Raw genomic sequence first — 27438 nt, 5'->3', positions numbered from 1 at the left:
GGCTATGGGAGACGATGATTAAAGCAAATGAAGGATGATGGAAGAATTTACAACGATATTGTATATCTATTTTGTGAATTTCTTCTATTTGTATATCTTGGTTTTGGGCAACGGTGCATAAAAGTACACAATCTGTCGTGTAGAAGAAGAAAAAGAAGAAAAGAATATATATGTTGTTGATTCTAAATAGAAAAAAATAAGATTTAATCTAAATAGTTAAAGTATATGTTGATTTTTATGTGTATAATCCAAGGATGTTATAAAATAGTGTAATATGCCATTACAGTCAAATGAAATTATGTTTTAATAGGAGGGTGCCCGAAATTTTTTGCACCGACTGTACTTGACGTTTAACAAAAAATTTCTGGCTGTTCATATAATTCGTAATATTGTTCATTATTCTATTTCAAATTAACATGGAAAAACTGTAAAAAATTCATTAGGAGTTATAGTTTTGGGAATCAATACCTTTATTTATATTTTAAATTAGTTATAAGTTTTGCATATGTACATGTAAATGGATTATTACAATTCTTACGGTGTCAGTGCTATCCGAAAATATAGATCCACTATTGGACGGAACTTTCCAGATCAAATAACCAATCTAAAATTCGACAGAATTTTCAGGACCACCCTTCACCTCTCTTTTAGATACCTAGGTCCTTCTAAAATCTAGTTTAATCCAGATTTTACCAAATTTTATTCGCTTCAAAGCCCCACCGCCAAAATGCTTAGTTTTGATTGGCTGATAAACCCACGCTATGATATTAGGGCGCAATTATTCCATTCCAAGCCGGAAAATCTTGATGACAACAGCCAGATTTCGATCGTCGAGCTTAAAAGGCCGCAACGGAGTGAGAAAACTGCGAACAAGGTAATATTAGGGAGTTTTTTAACCTAAAATCATTGGAAGTCTCTAGGAGCCAAAAAACTATTAAATGTCATAGTCAAAATTGGACTAAAAAAAACTGAAATAGTAAGTGCAACAGTGACGCCATGTTTTCATCTGCGGATCGCTATGGACAGGATTTAACAGTAGTGTGATTTCCGTCTTTCTTTTCCCAAAACCGGTTCAGAAGATCAGTGTTTCCCATCGTATTTCTACCTCCCAATTTTCCTACTAATTGAGGGTTACAAGACCTGTCCATGATAGATTTGTTTATGTAGTTCGTGAGTGATTTTTTTTTTATTACATACATGGCGGTATTTAATTTTGTGGTAGTCAGTCCAGTAATCACAATGCACGTGTAAATTTCAGTAAGGGCTCCTATCTGACTCCCAAATTGGGAGTACGGCTTCCAGCGGGATGAGTTGAATATTCAGTTTGTTCCGGGTTCCTGCCCCTTCAGGGCAGGAGTCCTATTGCTAGCTAATACTCCGATATGTCCCCTCAGGGCATCGATTAAACAGGTTGATTTCAAGAATGTGATTTAGTAAATAAAGGGCCAGTTGGCCCTGTTCATTTCTTTCCTTTCGTTACCTTTCATAGAGCCGATTTAACATGGTAAAATCGAAATGATTTCTGTGTATATTTATTAGTATAACATGTATTAATGTAGTGTGTAGTATGAATGTGGCATGATGTGTCTTGTAGTTCGAGTAGTATGTGTATATTTGTAATGTAGTATCAGTGATAGTGATAATTAAGTGATGAAAGAGTGTGTTGGACAGTGTAGTATTTACTATGCGATAAATTTTTATTTTTTCCGTCATTAAGTGAACGTAATATAGTATAATAATTCCGTGTACAAGGTCACATTCAGTTGTTCAAGGGTTCATTATATCGTCGCTAGCCCTAGTGTCAGAAGTCAGTACTAACCGCCATTCTTCCGTCGAGGTGCTTAGTGATTTAGTTTTCATGAAATTGACCTTTCTTTCCGAAATAAAACCTAGAAGGTATAATTCACAGCCCATATGAATGTACAGTTAGGTCAAGTGACCCAAAATTAATATATTCTGAAAATTTCAGCATTCTGTATAGTCTAGAAATCTAAATATTTAAATAAATAAACAATACGTAAATTTTTAACAGAAGTCGGGCGATATGATGCTAGTTCTTCGCTTTGAAAATATATTAAATGTCCATTTTTCTTCGTGGCTGTAGAATTTCATTGTTGATGCAGAATTTTATAAACATTAGACATTATCGCAGATAATTCTATTTTCAGTGAACATACATAGGATTTTTTTTTCTTTCGTTCTTAATAAAGCTACCAAGTATTACATAGTATTGTGTGTGTGTAAAAGAGTCTTGGGTTCGAGTGAGATTATCGTGCGGTGATCGGAATGGGAAAATGTTTGTAGTGATTATAGATTTTAAAGTATTATGATGAAATGTGTAAATAGGCTGGGCGTAGATAGAGGAAACAGGGTGTTTGTGGAATATAGCGTCGTGGCAAATGAATATTAATGTGAATATGAATATTAATAAGTATATGAATATTGTAGTAAATGAATATAGAATATAGGACACCCATATAGTTAAATATATAGTAGCCCAGTGAATACTTCGCCGCGTGTTGATATAGAGATATTAAATAGATACGTGTAGCTACCAACATCTCAGGTTCTGACCCCTGCACCATAATATCACGCGGACCGGAGGGCGATATATAGTCGGACTACGGTAATGCTTCGTAGTTTTATGTGTCATAATAGTAATACAATCTGATAGAAGGGGTAGCATCATATAATCGCTGACTAGACATATTGAATAATAAATTATGAAAAGACAATAGTAGTTAGACAACAGGGCTGTAGTGAATCATATCTTCTGGTCGGTTTTAAAAATAGAATGTACCACTCCGTGAGATTTTTTTTTTCTTTTCCCTTCACGTTACCTACTCGGGCTGGCTTGCAATGTTCATGGAGGCGACAGCTCTGACAGGGTTACAGAATCAAAACAGTTAGTTATTGAAATTTATTTCGCGTACCCGGATGTCGACCCCTAGTCCCTTTAAGTATTTTCATTTCTTTTCTTAGTTTAATTAGACGAGGGAAATTAACGACATCCCAGACTGTGGCGTGTCTGCGCGGGGTAGCTATCGGTGAAGTTTGGCAATAGAAATCACCGATCCAAAATTCAGTTTATTTAATTTTTTTTTTATTTTGGCAAATCACTAATTAGGGATATCTTAGCTATTACTCTAGTTTCATTACTGTCCTCGAACCTTCTTAGTTTTTCTAAGGGGTCGAATATTTTTTTTTACTTAGAGATTTCAAAATTGGGGACAAAGTTATCAGGTCCCTTCCCCCTCTCCTTTTATCCTGCTGGTCTGGGCCGGATACGGGGATCGGATTTCAATCTTACAAACAAACTCTTGTGGGATTGGGATCTGATGGACACAGAACTTGCATCCTTGGCAGCAGGGCGCCCCCTTGAGTCTGCGTATTTGAGTAGACCACCCCTTTTGGCATGTTAAGAATATTTTGGCTATGGATTTTGTTGAGAGCGAAATTCGACTTCTAACTTTGTAGCGTTAGTTATTTCTCACTTAAGTCTTTGGCGCCCCTATTCTTCGTCTTCCTTCTTCTCTATCTCTCTCTCTGTCTTCATTTCTTCAAGTTTTTTTTTTAAATTTTCAACCTTCCCCCCCCCCAAGATTTTTTAACTTGTTACTTACGATTTAGCTAACGTACAACTCTGATCTGAAATTACCAGCTGAGACGTTGCAAGACACGATTCATGAATGGAGTAGATAATGATTGGGTCCTCCATCACATTTTGACCTATCGCTGAAATGAACAAAGACTTAGTATTTGACGACACTTCGATTACGTTCTTTCACCGTCGTTCCTCTTAAGTTTTTTTTTAATCCGTTGGTCACTTTCCTTTCTGTTTTGGTTTTCAATTACTTTGTAGTTAACCTGGGCCCAGAAATTGTATTTTGATTTACCTAGTTATATCTAGAAATGCTCTGTGTTACGTGCCTGCCTTCCAAAGTTTTTTTTTCATGATTTAAGCACGAATTGAATATATAAAAGTGAAAATTTATAGACGCGCGGTATCAGATAAAATTTAATTTGTTTCCAAATGTAATGTTGGAAGTCATTTGTTTTCTTGGACAATGTTGCAACCTTGAAAAAATTTTATTATTGGGGTGATTAATTTAAATGTGTGCGCATTTATTATAAATATATATATATATAGAGAGAGAAATAAATACTTCGAAATGTATGTGTAATTAGTATGTGAATATGATGTTAAAGTAAAAGTATGATATTAAATGTATTATGAATATATGTAAGAGCGCTCGTGTCAGTCCCCCTAAAAAACGTGTATTGGTTGCTATAGTTTACCAGAAGTCTTCCGACGAATTTAAGAATGTAGATTTTGTTAAGAATACCGCCGTGCACTTAAATAATTTTCCTTTTCTTCTGAATCAATGTAAGTAATAACCTCTGTACTTATATAATTGCATGCATTGGAAAAATATCGGCAGGTCTAAACGTAACCCCCATCATAACAAATCTTATCCCTGAACAATTAACCTAAAACCATTGTGGAAAGTGTACCTTGAATCCGTCTCACCTTCATGTGTATCCTGTGACTTGACCAGTTTTTTTTATCCTCAATTTGAACCATCATACTCCGTACACCTGTGGAAGATCAATTTTTTTTTTTAATCCGAACCATGTATAAACATATACGAAAGTGATCCTAATGAAAGGTCTCGTGAAGTGTCCCAGTGTTGGATAAATAACTTGAAATTATTCGATTAATAAATTTGGAAATAGACCGTCTAAGAGGAGAAACCTCCTCTAGTGAAAGTTATTTTCTCGAAATCCCTAGATGGGTATAGACGTAGCAGTGTGCGATTGCAGATATAAACTGTTACCAGTTACAAACCAAATATAGACGACGAATGGTTTTGTAAACCAATAGATATATATATATATACATATAGAGATATATATAAATGACCACAAACTAGGTTAAATGGAGCGAAACGTTTTGGACACTACGACTAGTGCGTGAGTTGTGATTTGGACGCTCGAAATTATTAATATTTTAATATCTCGACGTGAGGTAGAGACTCATATAAGTTCTAATACACCAAAAAGTTTTTTTTTTCTTCTTTCCTCTTTATCCAATTTTTTTTAAGTGAAATAAGTCTTTTTCTTTTGCGTATGTCGCAAATCATCATTTTGCTTTAGCATGCCTAAGATATGATACATGTAATTATATTTTTTTTTCATTTGTCAATATGATTGAATATATAAAAATTTACTAAAATATAACTCTTTGTATTCTATTGATATATAATCAAGAACTTGTGCGTTTAATATTTTCTTCATAATTACTTGTTTTGTCCTTTTTTTTTCACTATGAATGTAATAAACTATTTGTACCTTTGTAGTTAGTTGGTTTCCTTTAAACATATATACACTGTCCTGAGTGAGTGAGCGTGTGAATGCATGATAGATTTAATATAAGTAATCTTAGTAATATCATTTGTCATATTAACATCTGTAATATATGTGTCATGTTTTAATATATGTGTTAAGGTAAATAACCTAGGTCATGAAGGACCGCTACTAATGGTTTAAATCGGCTCTAGGAGTGAAACAAAAATAGCAGGATGAGCCTAAATACGACATCTTTCTTCCAGGAAGTTGAAATTCTTATTGATACGATACGTAAAGTTATATTGAGTTGATAAGTCTGATTTTTTTTTTTTTTTTCCTCTTGGCTAATTCATATGTGTGGTCGATCCTAGAGAACAGAGTTCAGATGCTGGATGGTTATCAGTCACCGGTCGGAATAACTTTACAAAGAATTAAATTTCACTTTTCTCATTTCCAGGTCTAGGTCTGGGCAACCCCATGATCGTGGTGCCTGGAGCTAGGTCTGGGTGGTATGAGGGAACATGTGTCTATTCCGAAGCATTCCAAAATTGATTAGTCGTTAATAACATTTAGAATGATTCGTCTTTCAACGACTCTCCCGACCTTTTACTATATTTCCGGAATTATCCAGTAATCTGTTTCTCATTAAAATACCCTATTTCTTTTCTTTCTTCTTTCCCTACCTCCTTCTTTTACCCTTCTACTTTCTTCTCTTTCTTTTCTATTTCTAAATGAAAGAAAACGGAGTCATGATTGAGTGTAGTCGCTATTGGCACGGTCAATAAGTTGTTTCGATGAGTTTTCTTCGGGAGTCCGATATGGAATAATTAACAATAACAAAAGGTTTATTGGAAGTTACTCTATTGGAAAATAATCTGGATTTCAATCAGTAAGTGATCTTTCGTAATCGTCCTCGTTAAAGAGAATTAATTTTAGCGACTTCTCTCCAGTACTTTGCACATTATCATTATTTTTTTTTTCGTTTTCTTTCAATATTGGCGACCGTGACAGGATCTGTTGCCCTGGAAACGGCGGTTTCTATGGCAACGGACAAAAGTTTTCTTTCAATATTGGCGACCGTTGACATCGGACAGTTACCATGGAAACAATTGTTTTCCCTGGTAACGGATCTGAAATTATTTATTAAACACTGTTTAGGATCGAGCACATATTGACTTGGCCACAAAAGGTGCATAATAAAAAGTTACAGTGAGATTAAATAATTATAGTCATTGGCTGTTCTGCTATCTTTGTCTCTCTCTGTAGAAAGGGGGAAATGAAGGAATTTGTCAAATTCTAAAATTTGAAAATGCTGGAAGTTGACCCAAGGAGGGAATTAGATAGGAGTCCCTTAATTTATGAATAGTACTTGAATAATAAGTCTTGTTAGTTGATAAGTATATAATTGCATGTATTTATATTGTGTCTTTTTGGGTGTAAGCTATGGCAACCAATAGAGAAGTAGTATCACACGAGAACGCGGAAGTCTCATGTACGCAATGTACTTTAGAAAGTAGTGAGAAAAGAGCTCGCGTCTCTCGTAGGCTAGTGAGGTGTCACGAATGTGGGCTGAAATGGATACATTTCAGTTGTAGTAATTTAGAGGATACTGCGGAAAATGCAGAAAAGGTCCGGGCTGGTGAGATAGTCAAATACTGCAAAGAATGTGAGGGGAAGCTCCACCAGTCGCGTGAACCCATGAGTTTATCCTCTGAAAAAGAAAATGAGCATCCCGATTCGGATGGTGAGCGAGGGTATAGTACCCCGAAGAACCGAGGCCAAATATCTCCAGTGGAGATATCTGACCTCGATGATGATGAAAGAGATGGGGATCCAAGTGGTGATAAACCCAAAGAGAAGCAAAGGAAGACTGGGCCGTCTAATAATGACGCTCTCCTCCTTTTGTTGCAACAAATGCTACAGGAAATGAGCCGCGAAATAAATGAAAAAATAGATAATAATAGCCGAGAGATGAGACGTGAAATAAATGAGAAATTTGACACCTCGAAACGAGAAACCGAATCTCGATTCGAGGTGCTAACCCAGAAAATCGACAACATATGTTTGGACTTTGCTTCCTCAATAACCACATTGAGGCAGCAAACGTCTACTGAAATTGATTTGGTCAGATGCGAGGCTCAACAGTCCCTAAAGCAATTTCAGCAGGAGACTGAGGGTAAATTAGATAATGTAAATTCTGAAATCGAACAAATAGATACCAAATTGCACAAGATTAACAATAAATTAGAAACACAGCAGGCCGAAATTGATAGTTTAAAGTCAACCTTGTCAGACTTATCATTGAAAACCGAACTGGAAGTAACTGACCAGAAAGTTTTGAAAATTCAAAATGACATAGTAAATATTCAAAAAGAAATGACAAAATCTAGTCGCGAAAAATCAGAGGTAACCTATCCTTTCCCCGGTAGCGATTTCTCAGAAATATTACCTGCGATAACAACTACATGTAGCGCAGGAAAAGAAAAGTTAACGTCAGTTGATGCACGGGATATTGCGACTCACTACCCCATGTATCGGTCAGAACCAAAGTCGTGGTTCAATTCTAATAGTGTGCCGAATCAGTCGAGTGTTGTGACGACTACGGTCACTAGCGTGAGTGCTCCCTCCTTACATGGAGGTATACAATCACATAGCGTGTTGCCGGGAAAAGGAGATGGGTGCCATTCTGAGTCGTTGTTCATGGGTGCGATTGGTCCGGGGATGGAGCCCAACATACTAAATACGACCAACAAAATCCCTTTCACTTACGTGGGTAGTTATAACACCGCTACGACGTCGTCGGTGGTAAATCCGGTGACGACTCCGATTGTGCAGGATAATATGTTAATTCCCAGTAACTATTCCCCTGCTTATGTCAGTATGGGTTCCAAGGTTTCGCTGAGGGACATCGAACGTTTTCCCACTTTTGACGGGAATATTACCAATGGACAGCCTCGTGTTTTTCTGCGTAGATTGCAGCAGTGTTTAGAAATGTATCGGCTGACCGATAGAGAACGTTTACAAATAGTGGAAAAACTTTTAATTGCAGCATCAGGCGCGTGGTTTGCTTCTATTAAATATAGAATCCATACGTTTGACGATTTCCTGATCCTTTTCAAGGAAGAATACTGCAATGAACATATAGAGAGGCTTCAGAAACGCAACCTCCAATCTTTAAGATATGATCGAGCCAAGTATGGGTCCCTTCTGGACTATGCTTGGAAGATCATAGAATTGTATTACCAGATTGCAGAGAATCCATCGCAAGCCGAACTAGTAGACATCATAGTGAACGCTCTTCCACCAGATGAGTCGCGGGCTATTGCTTCCCACTTGTGCCAAACGGTGCGAGAAGTTACGTCACGCCTAGCTGCCCTGTGTGGGAAAGAAACTGGAGGCCCACCAAAGAGGTATTTCGCCCGACAGGCAAAAGTTGTGAAACCCGTGAAAAGCAAGGCAACGGCAAGTTGCCAAACGGACTTTCTGAGTTACACCCAAGCTGGATCTCGCTATCCGAGTGGGAGTGGCTCAGAAAGCAATCAATATAACGGTCGACGTCTGTTCCGTAACCGACCGATGTTTAACAATCGCCGGGGTTATCGCCCCTATGACCGCACAATGGGGGAATTGAACCCGAATAGGGACGATAATAGGAGGAACTTTAACGGAGCATACCGGAGAAGAGAAGACGGTACTGGTCAAAACGGCAATATTAACACAAACTGTGCAAGTAGATCTCAGAATTCTGCCCCTTCGCAAATACAAACTAATGGCGGAAATGGAATTCTAGCCACTCGAGGGATTGATAGTCGCGAGACCGCTGTCAAATCGACAAACTAATTCCGCAACTACCTGGTGAAATGAGGAAGGATAGTTATATGAGTTGTCTCTTTCAATATCTCAGCTGAAACTCCTGTCAGTTCTGTTCCCTTCTGAACGTTTTTAGCAGTTAAATTATTGAAAAATTGCGCTGTATTACACAATCTAAAAGGTGAAAGTATCGGAACTCACAATTTCCAAAATCTTAAACTTTTCAACTGTACCGAGGACAAAAAACGTGAACTTCTATCTCAATACCCAAAGTGAATGTTACACTGTCTCATTTGAGTGCATGAGTGTATGAGTGAGTAGTTAGTTTATTGGTATTAATACATGTTAATTCTATTCAACAAAATTTTGTTATTCAAACCAAATTTTTTTTTAACGACGCCGGGGAACTGTAATATGCCATTACAGTCAAATGAAATTATGTTTTAATAGGAGGGTGCCCGAAATTTTTTGCACCGACTGTACTTGACGTTTAACAAAAAATTTCTGGCTGTTCATATAATTCGTAATATTGTTCATTATTCTATTTCAAATTAACATGGAAAAACTGTAAAAAATTCATTAGGAGTTATAGTTTTGGGAATCAATACCTTTATTTATATTTTAAATTAGTTATAAGTTTTGCATATGTACATGTAAATGGATTATTACAATTCTTACGGTGTCAGTGCTATCCGAAAATATAGATCCACTATTGGACGGAACTTTCCAGATCAAATAACCAATCTAAAATTCGACAGAATTTTCAGGACCACCCTTCACCTCTCTTTTAGATACCTAGGTCCTTCTAAAATCTAGTTTAATCCAGATTTTACCAAATTTTATTCGCTTCAAAGCCCCACCGCCAAAATGCTTAGTTTTGATTGGCTGATAAACCCACGCTATGATATTAGGGCGCAATTATTCCATTCCAAGCCGGAAAATCTTGATGACAACAGCCAGATTTCGATCGTCGAGCTTAAAAGGCCGCAACGGAGTGAGAAAACTGCGAACAAGGTAATATTAGGGAGTTTTTTAACCTAAAATCATTGGAAGTCTCTAGGAGCCAAAAAACTATTAAATGTCATAGTCAAAATTGGACTAAAAAAAACTGAAATAGTAAGTGCAACAGTGACGCCATGTTTTCATCTGCGGATCGCTATGGACAGGATTTAACAGTAGTGTGATTTCCGTCTTTCTTTTCCCAAAACCGGTTCAGAAGATCAGTGTTTCCCATCGTATTTCTACCTCCCAATTTTCCTACTAATTGAGGGTTACAAGACCTGTCCATGATAGATTTGTTTATGTAGTTCGTGAGTGATTTTTTTTTTATTACATACATGGCGGTATTTAATTTTGTGGTAGTCAGTCCAGTAATCACAATGCACGTGTAAATTTCAGTAAGGGCTCCTATCTGACTCCCAAATTGGGAGTACGGCTTCCAGCGGGATGAGTTGAATATTCAGTTTGTTCCGGGTTCCTGCCCCTTCAGGGCAGGAGTCCTATTGCTAGCTAATACTCCGATATGTCCCCTCAGGGCATCGATTAAACAGGTTGATTTCAAGAATGTGATTTAGTAAATAAAGGGCCAGTTGGCCCTGTTCATTTCTTTCCTTTCGTTACCTTTCATAGAGCCGATTTAACATGGTAAAATCGAAATGATTTCTGTGTATATTTATTAGTATAACATGTATTAATGTAGTGTGTAGTATGAATGTGGCATGATGTGTCTTGTAGTTCGAGTAGTATGTGTATATTTGTAATGTAGTATCAGTGATAGTGATAATTAAGTGATGAAAGAGTGTGTTGGACAGTGTAGTATTTACTATGCGATAAATTTTTATTTTTTCCGTCATTAAGTGAACGTAATATAGTATAATAATTCCGTGTACAAGGTCACATTCAGTTGTTCAAGGGTTCATTATATCGTCGCTAGCCCTAGTGTCAGAAGTCAGTACTAACCGCCATTCTTCCGTCGAGGTGCTTAGTGATTTAGTTTTCATGAAATTGACCTTTCTTTCCGAAATAAAACCTAGAAGGTATAATTCACAGCCCATATGAATGTACAGTTAGGTCAAGTGACCCAAAATTAATATATTCTGAAAATTTCAGCATTCTGTATAGTCTAGAAATCTAAATATTTAAATAAATAAACAATACGTAAATTTTTAACAGAAGTCGGGCGATATGATGCTAGTTCTTCGCTTTGAAAATATATTAAATGTCCATTTTTCTTCGTGGCTGTAGAATTTCATTGTTGATGCAGAATTTTATAAACATTAGACATTATCGCAGATAATTCTATTTTCAGTGAACATACATAGGATTTTTTTTTCTTTCGTTCTTAATAAAGCTACCAAGTATTACATAGTATTGTGTGTGTGTAAAAGAGTCTTGGGTTCGAGTGAGATTATCGTGCGGTGATCGGAATGGGAAAATGTTTGTAGTGATTATAGATTTTAAAGTATTATGATGAAATGTGTAAATAGGCTGGGCGTAGATAGAGGAAACAGGGTGTTTGTGGAATATAGCGTCGTGGCAAATGAATATTAATGTGAATATGAATATTAATAAGTATATGAATATTGTAGTAAATGAATATAGAATATAGGACACCCATATAGTTAAATATATAGTAGCCCAGTGAATACTTCGCCGCGTGTTGATATAGAGATATTAAATAGATACGTGTAGCTACCAACATCTCAGGTTCTGACCCCTGCACCATAATATCACGCGGACCGGAGGGCGATATATAGTCGGACTACGGTAATGCTTCGTAGTTTTATGTGTCATAATAGTAATACAATCTGATAGAAGGGGTAGCATCATATAATCGCTGACTAGACATATTGAATAATAAATTATGAAAAGACAATAGTAGTTAGACAACAGGGCTGTAGTGAATCATATCTTCTGGTCGGTTTTAAAAATAGAATGTACCACTCCGTGAGATTTTTTTTTTTCTTTTCCCTTCACGTTACCTACTCGGGCTGGCTTGCAATGTTCATGGAGGCGACAGCTCTGACAGGGTTACAGAATCAAAACAGTTAGTTATTGAAATTTATTTCGCGTACCCGGATGTCGACCCCTAGTCCCTTTAAGTATTTTCATTTCTTTTCTTAGTTTAATTAGACGAGGGAAATTAACGACATCCCAGACTGTGGCGTGTCTGCGCGGGGTAGCTATCGGTGAAGTTTGGCAATAGAAATCACCGATCCAAAATTCAGTTTATTTAATTTTTTTTTTATTTTGGCAAATCACTAATTAGGGATATCTTAGCTATTACTCTAGTTTCATTACTGTCCTCGAACCTTCTTAGTTTTTCTAAGGGGTCGAATATTTTTTTTTACTTAGAGATTTCAAAATTGGGGACAAAGTTATCAGGTCCCTTCCCCCTCTCCTTTTATCCTGCTGGTCTGGGCCGGATACGGGGATCGGATTTCAATCTTACAAACAAACTCTTGTGGGATTGGGATCTGATGGACACAGAACTTGCATCCTTGGCAGCAGGGCGCCCCCTTGAGTCTGCGTATTTGAGTAGACCACCCCTTTTGGCATGTTAAGAATATTTTGGCTATGGATTTTGTTGAGAGCGAAATTCGACTTCTAACTTTGTAGCGTTAGTTATTTCTCACTTAAGTCTTTGGCGCCCCTATTCTTCGTCTTCCTTCTTCTCTATCTCTCTCTCTGTCTTCATTTCTTCAAGTTTTTTTTTTAAATTTTCAACCTTCCCCCCCCCCAAGATTTTTTAACTTGTTACTTACGATTTAGCTAACGTACAACTCTGATCTGAAATTACCAGCTGAGACGTTGCAAGACACGATTCATGAATGGAGTAGATAATGATTGGGTCCTCCATCACATTTTGACCTATCGCTGAAATGAACAAAGACTTAGTATTTGACGACACTTCGATTACGTTCTTTCACCGTCGTTCCTCTTAAGTTTTTTTTTAATCCGTTGGTCACTTTCCTTTCTGTTTTGGTTTTCAATTACTTTGTAGTTAACCTGGGCCCAGAAATTGTATTTTGATTTACCTAGTTATATCTAGAAATGCTCTGTGTTACGTGCCTGCCTTCCAAAGTTTTTTTTTTCATGATTTAAGCACGAATTGAATATATAAAAGTGAAAATTTATAGACGCGCGGTATCAGATAAAATTTAATTTGTTTCCAAATGTAATGTTGGAAGTCATTTGTTTTCTTGGACAATGTTGCAACCTTGAAAAAATTTTATTATTGGGGTGATTAATTTAAATGTGTGCGCATTTATTATAAATATATATATAGAGAGAGAGAGAAATAAATACTTCGAAATGTATGTGTAATTAGTATGTGAATATGATGTTAAAGTAAAAGTATGATATTAAATGTATTATGAATATATGTAAGAGCGCTCGTGTCAGTCCCCCTAAAAAACGTGTATTGGTTGCTATAGTTTACCAGAAGTCTTCCGACGAATTTAAGAATGTAGATTTTGTTAAGAATACCGCCGTGCACTTAAATAATTTTCCTTTTCTTCTGAATCAATGTAAGTAATAACCTCTGTACTTATATAATGGCATGCATTGGAAAAATATCGGCAGGTCTAAACGTAACCCCCATCATAACAAATCTTATCCCTGAACAATTAACCTAAAACCATTGTGGAAAGTGTACCTTGAATCCGTCTCACCTTCATGTGTATCCTGTGACTTGACCAGTTTTTTTTATCCTCAATTTGAACCATCATACTCCGTACACCTGTGGAAGATCAATTTTTTTTTTAATCCGAACCATGTATAAACATATACGAAAGTGATCCTAATGAAAGGTCTCGTGAAGTGTCCCAGTGTTGGATAAATAACTTGAAATTATTCGATTAATAAATTTGGAAATAGACCGTCTAAGAGGAGAAACCTCCTCTAGTGAAAGTTATTTTCTCGAAATCCCTAGATGGGTATAGACGTAGCAGTGTGCGATTGCAGATATAAACTGTTACCAGTTACAAACCAAATATAGACGACGAATGGTTTTGTAAACCAATAGATATATATATATATACATATAGAGATATATATAAATGACCACAAACTAGGTTAAATGGAGCGAAACGTTTTGGACACTACGACTAGTGCGTGAGTTGTGATTTGGACGCTCGAAATTATTAATATTTTAATATCTCGACGTGAGGTAGAGACTCATATAAGTTCTAATACACCAAAAAGTTTTTTTTTTCTTCTTTCCTCTTTATCCAATTTTTTTTAAGTGAAATAAGTCTTTTTCTTTTGCGTATGTCGCAAATCATCATTTTGCTTTAGCATGCCTAAGATATGATACATGTAATTATATTTTTTTTTCATTTGTCAATATGATTGAATATATACAAATTTACTAAAATATAACTCTTTGTATTCTATTGATATATAATCAAGAACTTGTGCGTTTAATATTTTCTTCATAATTACTTGTTTTGTCCTTTTTTTTTTTCACTATGAATGTAATAAACTATTTGTACCTTTGTAGTTAGTTGGTTTCCTTTAAACATATATACACTGTCCTGAGTGAGTGAGCGTGTGAATGCATGATAGATTTAATATAAGTAATCTTAGTAATATCATTTGTCATATTAACATCTGTAATATATGTGTCATGTTTTAATATATGTGTTAAGGTAAATAACCTAGGTCATGAAGGACCGCTACTAATGGTTTAAATCGGCTCTAGGAGTGAAACAAAAATAGCAGGATGAGCCTAAATACGACATCTTTCTTCCAGGAAGTTGAAATTCTTATTGATACGATACGTAAAGTTATATTGAGTTGATAAGTCTGATTTTTTTTTTTCCTCTTGGCTAATTCATATGTGTGGTCGATCCTAGAGAACAGAGTTCAGATGCTGGATGGTTATCAGTCACCGGTCGGAATAACTTTACAAAGAATTAAATTTCACTTTTCTCATTTCCAGGTCTAGGTCTGGGCAACCCCATGATCGTGGTGCCTGGAGCTAGGTCTGGGTGGTATGAGGGAACATGTGTCTATTCCGAAGCATTCCAAAATTGATTAGTCGTTAATAACATTTAGAATGATTCGTCTTTCAACGACTCTCCCGACCTTTTACTATATTTCCGGAATTATCCAGTAATCTGTTTCTCATTAAAATACCCTATTTCTTTTCTTTCTTCTTTCCCTACCTCCTTCTTTTACCCTTCTACTTTCTTCTCTTTCTTTTCTATTTCTAAATGAAAGAAAACGGAGTCATGATTGAGAGTAGTCGCTATTGGCACGGTCAATAAGTTGTTTCGATGAGTTTTCTTCGGGAGTCCGATATGGAATAATTAACAATAACAAAAGGTTTATTGGAAGTTACTCTATTGGAAAATAATCTGGATTTCAATCAGTAAGTGATCTTTCGTAATCGTCCTCGTTAAAGAGAATTAATTTTAGCGACTTCTCTCCAGTACTTTGCACATTATCATTATTTTTTTTTTTCGTTTTCTTTCAATAGAGGATCTGCCTATACGTATCTTCATCCTATTAAATTAATGAAGCCAAAAAACAACCGAGCCTCTGCAAGTCTGATTGGCTACTCTCGTTTACGCCATCGTCTGATTGACTACTTTCCTCTCCGCCATGATTGTTTGCTCAAAACATTGCTATCTTATTGGGCGGAGTGGGCAGAGTAGGGGTGATGAAACTGTGACGTATGGCTTCAAGATTTCGTTGTAAGGGCAGATCCTCTATTTTATAAGATCCTACGTATAATCGTTACATATAGTTACCTTAACAGCAGATAGTTGCTTGTTTAAAACGTTGCTATCAGAACCGAGAAAAAAAATGAAATGAAATCTTTACGTTTTACGTCCCACGGCTATGCCGGTTAGGCTAAAGGAGACGGTGATTATGAGAAATGAATGAAATGGTGGAATGAAGAAAGTAGGAGGAAACGGGAGAACCCCGAGAAACCCACGCACACGGTGAAGAACCGAGAAAGAAAAAAATATAATTAATAGAGTTTCGGAGAATAAAGGTAATAGTGATATAATTTGTCGTGCCTGATTTAATGTGATTTGATCGTTTTTAGATATTTTAAGAATTACACGGACTGTGGACTGGAATGTAATGTAAAATATGTGTATAATATAAATTAATCATTACATTTTAAATGGTGATTCCAATATACGTTACATTTATAGATGGTGTTATCTCGCCCAGGACGTTACAAATTGGTGGAATGAGAATGTAGCAAGAAACGAGAATACCCGAGAAAACCCACGAACACGATGTTGTCCACCATTGACTCAGGACCGCAACTAGAGAGGGGCCGGGGGCCTGCCCCCCTAAACTTTTCATGGCCCATCCAGACCTCAATACAAAATGCTATTATTAATACAAAAGTCTCAGTTTAGATATTTGTAAGAGAATTTTTAATGACTTGGCCCCCCTATCTTATTCACGGCCCCCAAACTTCTGTGTCTGTTTGCGGGCCTGCATTGGTTTACTTGGTCGTTGATCATATCAGGGACCTCACGCACCAGAAGTGAGCGCTCTACCTCTGAGCCACTGTGTCCCCTTCGATACCGGTATTAATTAAGAAATTTATAATGGAGAAATTTCTTAAGAATTAAATATACAAATACCACGTATGGAACAAGTAACATTAGGAATGTCGAACTTCGGTAGACTTCCAAACTATGTGAACTCAATACCAAAACCGGAAATACTAGACCTGTAACTTCCGGTTACGACAGAGAAGTAAGACCAGAGATTGAACATTCTTCAGACACTGAGTCTGCACGAAAACCAGTTGCTTACTGTCTCTTACTACTATTATTATTGCAATCAAAATTGAAACAGTTTTACTAGCTTTTACTACTTCCTGTTTTACTAGAAACGTAAGAACTGAAGTGAAATCTAGAGGCTGAAGTGGGATCAGGATTAGGAATAGAAATAAGGTTTTTGGTCCTTCGACATCTATGGTCATGTTAGCCCGTAATGTATGAGCAATAAAAACCATCGGCCATTACACTATATGAGGAAATAGAAGAAAGAAACGATTGGGGGAGGAAGGAAGCGGCGTGGAACCTATATGTTAGGTACTAACCCGTGATTTGCCTTCTGTGAAAGAGGAAAACACAGTGAAACCTCACTCAGTATTGCTGGCCTGAAAAAGTTTTTTTTACACCTTCTCGACCAGGTGTCCCCACCGAAAATCGAACCCAGGACCGCTCTCTAGAAGGATCAATATTGGGACCGCAAGTGGTAGTATATCTCGACCACATCCGGTGTCAAAATAGGAATAAAATCGTAGATGGGACCTCTCCTTGTGGTATTAAATCTATGTCAGAAAACTGCACTACTTCTCGGTATGGTAATCTGTAATGAACCTCCTCATTAACACTTTTTTTTGGCGTACTCCCCCTCCCTGTCCAAAAGAATCCATTGTTTCGGAAGCTGCGAAACTGGTTTTTCTTTTATGTCAGCGGGAGGGCGATAGCAGGTAGCAAGCAAGACGTCCCAGAATGTTGCACGCTGTTCAATTTCTTGCAAGATGGAAAAAAAATGTTTTATGACCCTTTCAAGACTATGTGTACATGGTGAAATATGGTAGGGTTTCAAGATTTTTTTATGACAGCTACAAGTTCTAACGTGGCAACCCCGTTTTACACGAGTACGGAGAATGGGTGAAGTTATGGTGGCATCTTTTTTTTCTCAAAGACCGGTCATGCAGCAACTATACAGTTAGATGATCGAGGTACAGTGACAGTAGAGTGGTGCGTTACTTATGTAATGAAACTATCATATGAGTGAAAAAAAAAGTGACACACACTTCGGTGATGTTCAAGAACAGTTCCTCATAAGTGGGGGACTGTAATGAAACTATCATATGAGTGAAAAAAAAGAAAAGAAAGAAGTTAGCTCAACGGTTTTAAAAAAGAATATATCAAAAAAGAATTTTTGACATTATTTTCTAGTGATAAAATATATGTGTACTTAAGATAACAAAAGAATTTTGGAATAAACAGTCACACTTATTATGGACTAATGAGGTTCTCCGGCAGTCACGTAGCGTAAGAAGTAATTAAGTGAACAAACAAGGCTGTTACGGAGAACCTCAGGGTCTGGCTGACGAAACTAATACAATATAAAAAGGTAAGGGAGAGGTTCAAGGATCATCTCGGAACAACCAACGGATCTCTCAGCAACCAACCAGGATCTGCAATAACATGGGTGGTTCATCAGCATACATAATGTAAGTTGTATTTCTCATTTTAACAACTTGCTGTCATTCATATAAGGCTCTTAGCTGGACGAATGGTCTCCTGCGAGAGAACATAATCTAAATTTGTAATTGTAACATCTAATTCATGTAAAATAAAGTCTTGCTTGTTGAAAAAGGAAATTATTCATATGTTACTTATCATCTGACAGGCAAGAGATCACTAACTACCGAATTGCAGATCCTGGTTGGTTGCTGAGAGATCCGTTGGTTGTTCCGAGATGATCCTTGGACCTCTCCCTTACCTTTTTATATTGTATTAGTTTCGTCAGCCAGACCCTGAGGTTCTCCGTAACAGCCTTGTTTGTTCACTTAATTACTTCTTACGCTACGTGACTGCCGGAGAACCTCATTAGTCCATAATAAGTGTGACTGTTTATTCCAAAATTCTTTTGTTATCTTAAGTACACATATATTTTATCACTAGAAAATAATGTCAAAAATTCTTTTTTGATATATTCTTTTTTAAAACCGTTGAGCTAACTTCTTTCTTTTCTTTTTTTTCACTCATATGATAGTTTCATTACAGTCCCCCACTTATGAGGAACTGTTCTTGAACATCACCGAAGTGTGTGTCACTTTTTTTTTCACTCATAGTTTTGTCCACACTATGTTTATAAACACTGACACTAACTAGTAGTCTAGTGGCCTGCACACACTTATACATAAAAAAAACAGTTCACATCTGCTAGTGTTCACGGATCCGGAACACATTGAGACGTAGAGTCCTTGTTGGGGACCTTTGCGCTTTGATGAGCCGCAGGGCAATTGGGTGTCATCCATGGCCGCCGCTCATGGCTTCTGTTCTTTAAGTCTTTTCGGCAACACCGTCTAAGATACACACAAAATTAGGGTTGTAGGTGTGGCGATGAGGGACAAGTAATGTTGCGACGTAGAGTCCACACTGTCACAATCTTGATGACTCAGGCATGGGAGAGTTCCCGTGGCCTCAAACAGACAGGTAGCGCAGGCAGCGTCGACAACTCTTGGTTCCTCCAAGGTTGAACACGGGCATGGCTTGCTGCTGGTGGCTCCAGTTGGGCTGACGAATCCAGGCAAGGGAGATTTCCTGGTGGCTCCAGTTGGGCTGACGAACCCAGGCAAGGGAGACTTCCTTCTGGCTCCAATTGGACTGGAACTTAGGCGGTGGAGGTTCCTGGTTTCTGGTGGGCTGACGAAACCAGGCAAGGGAGATTTCCTTCTGGCTCCAATTGGACTGGTGAACACAGGCATGGTTTCATGGTGTACTTCTGGGGGCTCCAGGAGGGTTGACACATCCAGACTAGGGTGATTACCTTGTGGCTCCAAGTGGACTGGAACTTCGGCGGTGCAGGTTCCTGGTTCCTTGCTGTGCCTTGCTTGTTGAAGGGTGGTAAAGGGATGTTGGGATATGGTAGAGGTGAAAAGGGATTGTTGTATTTTTCATATTATTCCTTATACCAGATTGTATCTAATTATCATTTTTGAGGTTCAGTAGTGTTATAGTGATTATTTCAGTGCAAAAGAGAGAATATGTAGTTTGTCTCTTGATTTGTTTTAAATAATATATTTTTTTATTATTTATATATTTTTTGAATAGGTAAAAGGGCAGTCTAAGACGGGTCCTCCTCTAAGGAAAATGGTAAAATGGAATACTCGAGCTGCGCGTTGTAATTTTATTGGAGATAAGCTTACGAGCTAATATTAAATTGACACTTTTTTATTTTTTATTTTATTTTATTTTATTTTATTATTTTTTTTGTTGCGACTGGGGGTATAGGAAGGATGTGCGATTGGAACGCGAGACTCTGTTTGTGGGTAGTAGGGTACTGTGGAATTTTGGATTGTAGGTGGGAGGTGTCGTAAAGCTATGGGGGTATGTGTTTGTATTCGAAGGTAGGTTCTGTACGCTAAGTACCGTTTGCAACAGAATATTCCTAGAAGGAGAAGCAATAACAGTGTTAGAGGTGTCACTGTCAGTAGTGTGATATCAAAGAATGAAAGGGCTAAAGTGGGAGTAGGGAACATAAGTAAGAAGGTAAATTGCAGTCTGAAAAAAAATGAGAGAAAAAAATTAATGTAATTGTGTCAAGGGAATGGCTTCTGGATTCGAACCGGGTACCGAAAGTTGTAGGGCTTTAAAACGTCTGTAGAGGATAACAAGAAATACGGAGTTAGTAATCGTTATGAGAAATTGTAATGACGTCATTGAAGTACTAATAGGTATTGAGTATTCAAGCGGTATCCAACTGCTCCAAGGTAAGGTTGTATCGTTAATAGTAATGGGTGAAATTTCGGATATTCTGGAACTGTAATTCACAGGGATATTGGAGAAATTGGATTTAAAAGCAAATAATCGATCATGAGGCAATTGAAAGAGGGAATCATTTATGTGTAAAGCATGTGTTAATACTAAATGACGTGGTAAAATTTGATCATTGTGGCATAAGTCCGGCTGAAAAATAAGAGTTTGTTCTTCCGTGACTAACTTGTGTTCACATGGTAAAGTCACTTTAATGGTGCGCGTGTGTGGAACATGGAGTTCCGTCTTATGCTCCTCTGGGGATAAGGTAAATAAAGAAAGGGGAGCATTAGTGAGAACAAATTTGGTATTGCTTAGTGGTGTAATGGTTAACGAGTGATTTGTGGTGCAAGAAACAGGGCATACCGTTTTATACAGGCCTGTGACTTTTGGGAAACGTAAATGCTGTAAACAGAGGGAAAAGGGGGAGGCATTGTGATTAATTGCTGGTATTTTACAGAGAAATGGCTTTTCAGAGATTGCGCAGTGTTGGATTGCATCATTGGGGAGTAGAATAGTCTGTGTATTATTAAAAATTACGTATTGAATGTCGGTCTGTAAACTGCATGTTTCATCGTTGAGACGAATAGGATATTTGAGTAATTTATGTAACGAGTATTTGGTATTGACCGGAATAATCGGTATTGTAACCTTCATGTATACAGTAGAAGGAGTAACCTTACAGTTAACTATGGGCATCTTATAAGCCGTATGCGCTGAAAGTAAGGGGTGAATTTGCATGCCTGTTTTGAGTAACTGTAAGTTTAAGCGTGTTAGGTCCTTTTCTAACATACTATGAGTAACCAAGGTGCTAGGTATTCTGTTTTCGTTACATGCTAAATATACGTCGTTGAAAATTGACATTGCTAAAAGTCGGTGTATTTTGTTCAACAATAGAGAATGAAGATTGAAGTTAAGTTGTATAAAGGATGTTAATTGCCGTTTATCTGAAAGCAATGTTTCTTGTATCTGCCGCTCATCTTGAATAATCCTCTTGAAAGCAGTTTGAACATCCGCAAAACTGTCTTTTGTTTCTTTGGCTAGTCGGGAAACGAGTACCGACATATTGTGTAATTCCGAATGAACCGTTAATTCTTTTTGTTCTAGTATTTGAATATGTCGTTTTAATTCATTCTCATGTGATTGAAAATGTGTTATCTCATCTTCCGTTGCAACTCCGGTCGGCCAGTTGAGAAAGGATCCCAGGAAAGGTAGCAGTGCACGCTTATTTTTTATATTCTTAGGCAAAAAACCGAATTTAGAGTTATATGTTGCCTGCATAAGGTCCTGAGAAAAGTTATTTGCAGATTGGATAAGGGTTAGCAATGGCAAACAATATCGGGACTCATTTGCTGGTGTACACTCTAACGTTATAGAGTTACTCTCCAGGATAGGAATTTGAAAGGAATATATTAAAGGTACCATTGTACTATACATAATGGCCTGTGGAATTGCACGAAATTCCCCCCAATTGTAATTTCTACCCCTTCTGGTTTGAGGGATTGTGTTTGGGATGGGGATATAAGGCCAGAAATTACTATAAATCTGTAAAAAGAAAAAAATCCGTAGTGAGCATTTATTTATAAAACAAGGCATTATTAACTAAAAGAAGTGTGTTAAATTCTATTGGTACTCGCGCTTGTGAAAAGCTCAGACATTGAAAGCTAACTGTATATTGAACCAAAAATAAATCCTTTATTTCCTGTTTGGGTATTTTTGTGGAAAAATGCAAACTTTCTCCTCATTAAAGGAATGTGTCTGTGTGAGTAATTGAACACGTGTGCCGTTACTAATTGACCTTGAGGGTGCTGATTTCAAAAGTGAAACTTTTCTCGCGCTGTGATTGGCTGTTTCAGACCAAAGGAATTTGTTTATGCTATTAACAGATGTGTACAATTAGTATCAGTTGGAATAGGGAAGGGTTGACTATGTTGGTGCTATGTGAATAAGTGGTGCAAACGATGTGATGTGAATGTTAGTGAGAAAGGGTTTTTAATTATAGAAGATGATGTGTATAAAAAAATTGTGTGAGTGAGGCTTAAAAAGTTTGTACTGTTGGACGTACCGGGCTGGTGAAATAAAGGTTGGTAAGTATAAATAAAAATTTAGTTTTGTAAATTTTCATATATATATCCGTCTTATTTGCGCAGTATAGGAACTTGTATATTCACAGAGAAAAAAATATTTGTTGTATATCGATGTTTTTATTATTTAAGTGAGAGACGAAGGCGGTAACTTAAATGAAGTGCCAGTATTACTCAATGTCCATCTTGGTAGTTTATGTCATCACGGATGCGCATTAAGGAATTTTTTTTTATTTGTTAATAAATGTAGGATTGCTCGCTGTATCCGGAATGAATAACTTTAATCTATTTTTCGTTATATTTACTATTTTACCGTCCATGTCAAGTTGATACGTGTTTGAGTCAAGCTTGTTTAATAATCTATATGGCCCGTTGTAAAGTGACCGAAAGGGCCTACGCGTTGCTAATCTTTTGACGAGGACTTGAGATCCAGGAAGGAGCTCCGTGGGAGCCTGATTTGTCTCATTTTTTTCTTTCAAACGTTGAAAGGCTTGTTCCTTTCTATATTCCAATAGATCACGAAACTCATTCAGCATGGCTAATCTATCCGCAACATCCGTGGGTGGTTCAATGGTAGGAAGAATATTTTGCAAAGGAAAGCGTGGTTCACGTCCAAATAATATGTAAAAAGGTGATACTCCATAGGCCGTCAGTGGGCTGTGATTTATGGTCGCTGTGGCCCTTTTTAAGAAGTTTGGCCACTGTCGCTGGTTATCTCTTGTTAAGAATTTGAGAACTGTTTGTAAGTTCGCTATGCGAGACTCGACTTGGCCAATTGTTTTATGGGCGCCTGGTAGTGCGTACTTAATTGTAATCCCCATAGAATCTAAAAAAGCTTTGGTTTTTGTATTGGTATGGGTAGATTGTTGATCGGTATAAATAATCTCCATGACACCGAAAGGAATAATTAGTTCATGCGTAATGAATTCAATAAAGGCATCTGACGTCGGTGTCTTTATTGGTTTGGTTACTGTGTATGATGAATGTAGGTCAGTAGCCACATAGAAATGGGTAAATTCATCTCCTTCTGATGGCAATAATTTACCACAAATATCTATTTGCCATGTGGAAAAGAGATTAGTGGGGGGCAATCTTTGCACGTGATCAACAACTTTTTGGTAGTTGCGTTTGAAGTATCCACAATCTAAACAGGACTGTAATTTATTGTGAAGCCAGTTTTTTAAGTTAGGTATGTAATATTTGTTGCGAATGAGATAATATAGATTCAGATACCCAGGATGAATCAACGTGTTGTTGTGAAATTCATCAAAAATAGTATCACGCAAAATTTTGGGTACACAAAGTAAAGTGCGCGGCTGGGTCGGGGAATACATTTTGCGATACGATAGGTTGTTCTGAAAAAAGTATTGTTTGTTCCAAGTCTCGTAATGTTTGTTTGTCCTGTCTTCAGTAATGAGTGCGGTGATAATTTTTGAAAAATATGGGTCATTACGTTGCAGTTGAGCTATGTCTGTTTTTGTGTCTAAGGCTAACAGATGATAGAGATGCACGTCCGCGTCTAATAGCTGTAAATCTGTTTCATCGAAAGGTAATGGATTCCTACTTAACATATCACTGACCGGATTCTGGGCAGAGCGCACGTGGAGCAATGTAAAATCATACTGGTTAATCTGTTCCAACCACCGTAAAATTTTTGGCGTCAGTTGTGTGGTAGATTTTAGTGCAAGTAACGATTTATTGTCTGTTACTACAGTGAAATGGTGGCCTAGTAAATATTTCTTAAATTTTGTTAGTGCAAAGAATATGGCAAATAATTCCAAATTATGTATAGGGAGTGGTCTTATGCGTTGTGGGTGTCTTGTCGATATATAACATACCGCGTGATAGTCTTTTTCTCCTATCTTTCTCTGAAACAAACAGGTACCAACGCCATCTATTGACGAATCGCACATTACCATGTGTTCTGTGTTTTCTACACTGTAAAGCTGTAGTACAGGTGGGTTAACTAGAAGTTGCCTCATGCTTTCAAATGCCTTATCCATCTCAGGGGTCCATTGTAGCTTTCTTGGGTTCCCCCGGAGGGCCTTGTATAGGGGCTCAAGTTTTTGCGAGATGAAAGGGATGTGGTTCCTATAAAAATTAACACTAGCAAGCCATCCGCGTAATTTTTTGATTGTTGTGGGCTTGGGTAGTTTAGTGATAGCGTCTATTTTGGCCGGATCAGGTTTCAAAGAACCGTGAGAAACAATGTGTCCAAGACATTTTACCGATGCTACTCCGAATTCTGATTTATCTATGTTAAACAGCAATGAGTGTTTTTCTGCTAGCTCTAACACTTGGTCAAAAATTTTTAGCAAATGTGAGTATGATGAGGAATAAATGTAAAAGTCATCCACATACAAAGAGAAGTTTTTGGCGGGAATGTCAGGGTAAATAGTACGTAAAATACGTTGTAAATTGATTGTAGAGTTTTTGTGACCTTGTGGCTGTACGCATAGTTCGTACTGTGAATGTGGTAAATCTAAGTTACGAACTGAAAAAGCAGTACTAGGGCGGTCTTCTTCTGCAAGGGGGCACTGGAAAAACGACTGAGATAAATCAAGGTGTATGATCCACTTGGCTTCTGCCATTGAATCCAATACTTCCTGTATTGGTTGAATAGCATCAGCTATGGTGTGGCATTTCCCAGATAACGTGCGTAAATCAAGTACAACACGAAGGTCTCCTTTTGAGTTCGGTTTCACTATAGCTAAGATGTTATTCCTATACTGGGACGAGGAGGGCTGTATGATGCCTTGTTCTAAAAATTGCAAAATCTTTTCTTTCAGTTTAGGCCGCAGCCTATGTGGAATGGTGTATTGACGATTGACAAACGGTTGTCGGTCAATTAAGTCTAACGAGACACTGAAAGTCTTAATCTTTGTGATATCTGTCGGAAACCATTTAAATGTTGTTACTCTCTTTTTCAAAACATCCAAAATTTGTTGTTTTTGGCTAGGGGAAAGATCCGGATTTATATTGAATTTCGTGAAATCAATATAGTCTTTTATTTTGGCCATGCGTTCTATTCGGTTCTCTTCTGCATGTTTCTCGGTTGGTTCATACAGCTGAGTTACTGAAAACACATTCGATTCCTGTATGTCCTTTGGAAGGACTGTACCCAACGCAATGGGCGTTCCCTGTGTAAAGGTCTGGTCATAATTGGATAAATTTACAATTGGGATTGCAAGGTTATCAGTTGATATTGCTGAGTGTACCGTGTAGCATCCCTTAAAATTTTCATGAATTGGCGAATGAATATAAAAATGCTTAATGTCTGAATGTAACGGTATATGTAGTTTGAGCATGCCTACTCCTTGCGCCGGGATTATTTGCGTTTTGGCAGTGTGGAAAACAAATGTTTGTTGTCGAGAGAACTTGCTTGTAATATTTGTTAGTAGATGAACCTGTGTGTTACTGTTGGGAGGAAGGGTGGGGGTTTCTTACCAAAATGTTCTAATGTTAAAGTTCTAGTGTTATAATCTAAATGTGCCAGATGTTCTTTCAAGAATTGATTACCCAAAATGATGGGAAAGGAACGTAAGGGCGTTATGCGAAAAAGTATTGAAAAGTTATAACCCTGTATATTTACCGTTAATGTCACCGCATGGGTTAGGGTAAGAGGTAACCCAGATATGCCGTTCAGTACTGTAGTTAGTGGGAAAGGCTTTACCTGAGGGGGTACTAAATGGCTGGGGAGTAAATTTAATTCTGCGCATGTATCTAATATTAGAGAGTGTGTTTTCCCTGAGATTTTCCCTTGGATGTACGTTAACTTACGCTAAAAGATTAGAGGTACTTGTAATGTACATTTTTTGTGTAAATGTTGTTTGGGGTTCATTCCTAACCCTAGCTGTTGCAATTGGTGCGTATTAGCGCTATCATGTGATACAATATGAGTATCTAGATTGACAGGGGGTGGAGCGTCTATGTCCCCCCTTAATTTTCCCCGTTTTTTTGAACTAGTGTCCTTAGAAGGTAAGGAAGGCAGAGGAGTGGTAGCATAATGTGGACTAGGGAATTCAGATGGGGGGAGTAATTGGGATAAAAATAGGGTAAGGGGTAGTACCCAGGGAAAGGATGTGGGTAGAGTGGAGGGTACATCGATGCAAAACCCCTTGATTGGTTATTGGCATTTCTAGAGAAAGGCCGTTGTTTTTTCTTAAAGTGTTTTTGCTGTTTTGATTGGTTCGTGGGCTGCGATTTAGAATTTTGTGGGTTGCTCTGACAGGCACAAATTTTTTCCTCAGACTTCTTAATTGCGTCGTCTGACTTTTGATCACAAGCGCACTGCCTGTGCTTATTAGAACAACAATGATGATCTGTGGCCGTATTTTTAGACTGCTGGTTGTCGCTATTTCTACTGAGGGATTGATGAAAGGACGCCCGTTTTGACCTGCGAAAATTGTCCGAACAACAGCTATAATTCGGATATGAGGAGCGGTTAAATGAACTAGCGTGTGCATCCTCCGTAAATGCCACAGTGTGCTGTACTGGCTGGGCATTCATATGTGTATTTACTTGGAGTTGGAGGGCATCTAGGCGAGTAATGATATTTTGAAGGGAATCATTCGCCGCCTGGGAAATACTGTGGGAAGGCTGGGGTATATTGGAAACAGCAGGCAGGCTTGCCAACCGTCTTTGCGCTAATCGATCGG

General features: G+C 37.5%; 1 protein-coding gene across 2 annotated transcripts in view; it reads left to right on the top strand.

Moving 5' to 3' along the window:
• The first annotated feature begins 285 nt into the window (after window positions 1-285).
• LOC145683665 (uncharacterized) overlaps window positions 286-27438 on the top strand; it is a 135669-nt gene continuing 108516 nt past the window's right edge. The window contains exon 1 of one of the 2 annotated variants that reach the window (XM_081755014.1): window positions 286-22779. In XM_081755014.1, coding sequence (XP_081611140.1) covers window positions 6793-9189 — 2397 coding nt within the window. In that variant the 5' untranslated portion in view covers window positions 286-6792 and the 3' untranslated portion in view covers window positions 9190-22779. Of the gene's footprint in view, window positions 22784-27438 lie in introns of both variants that reach the window. The other variant, XM_081755013.1, reaches the window with a different exon arrangement.

This window comes from Thermobia domestica, chromosome 4, assembly GCF_964235325.1.
Source record: "Thermobia domestica chromosome 4, izTheDome1.hap1.1, whole genome shotgun sequence".
Classification (NCBI taxonomy): Eukaryota; Metazoa; Arthropoda; class Insecta; order Zygentoma; family Lepismatidae; genus Thermobia; species Thermobia domestica.
Note: the sequence above shows the minus strand (reverse complement) of the source record. Positions and strands in the feature narration are given on the sequence as shown.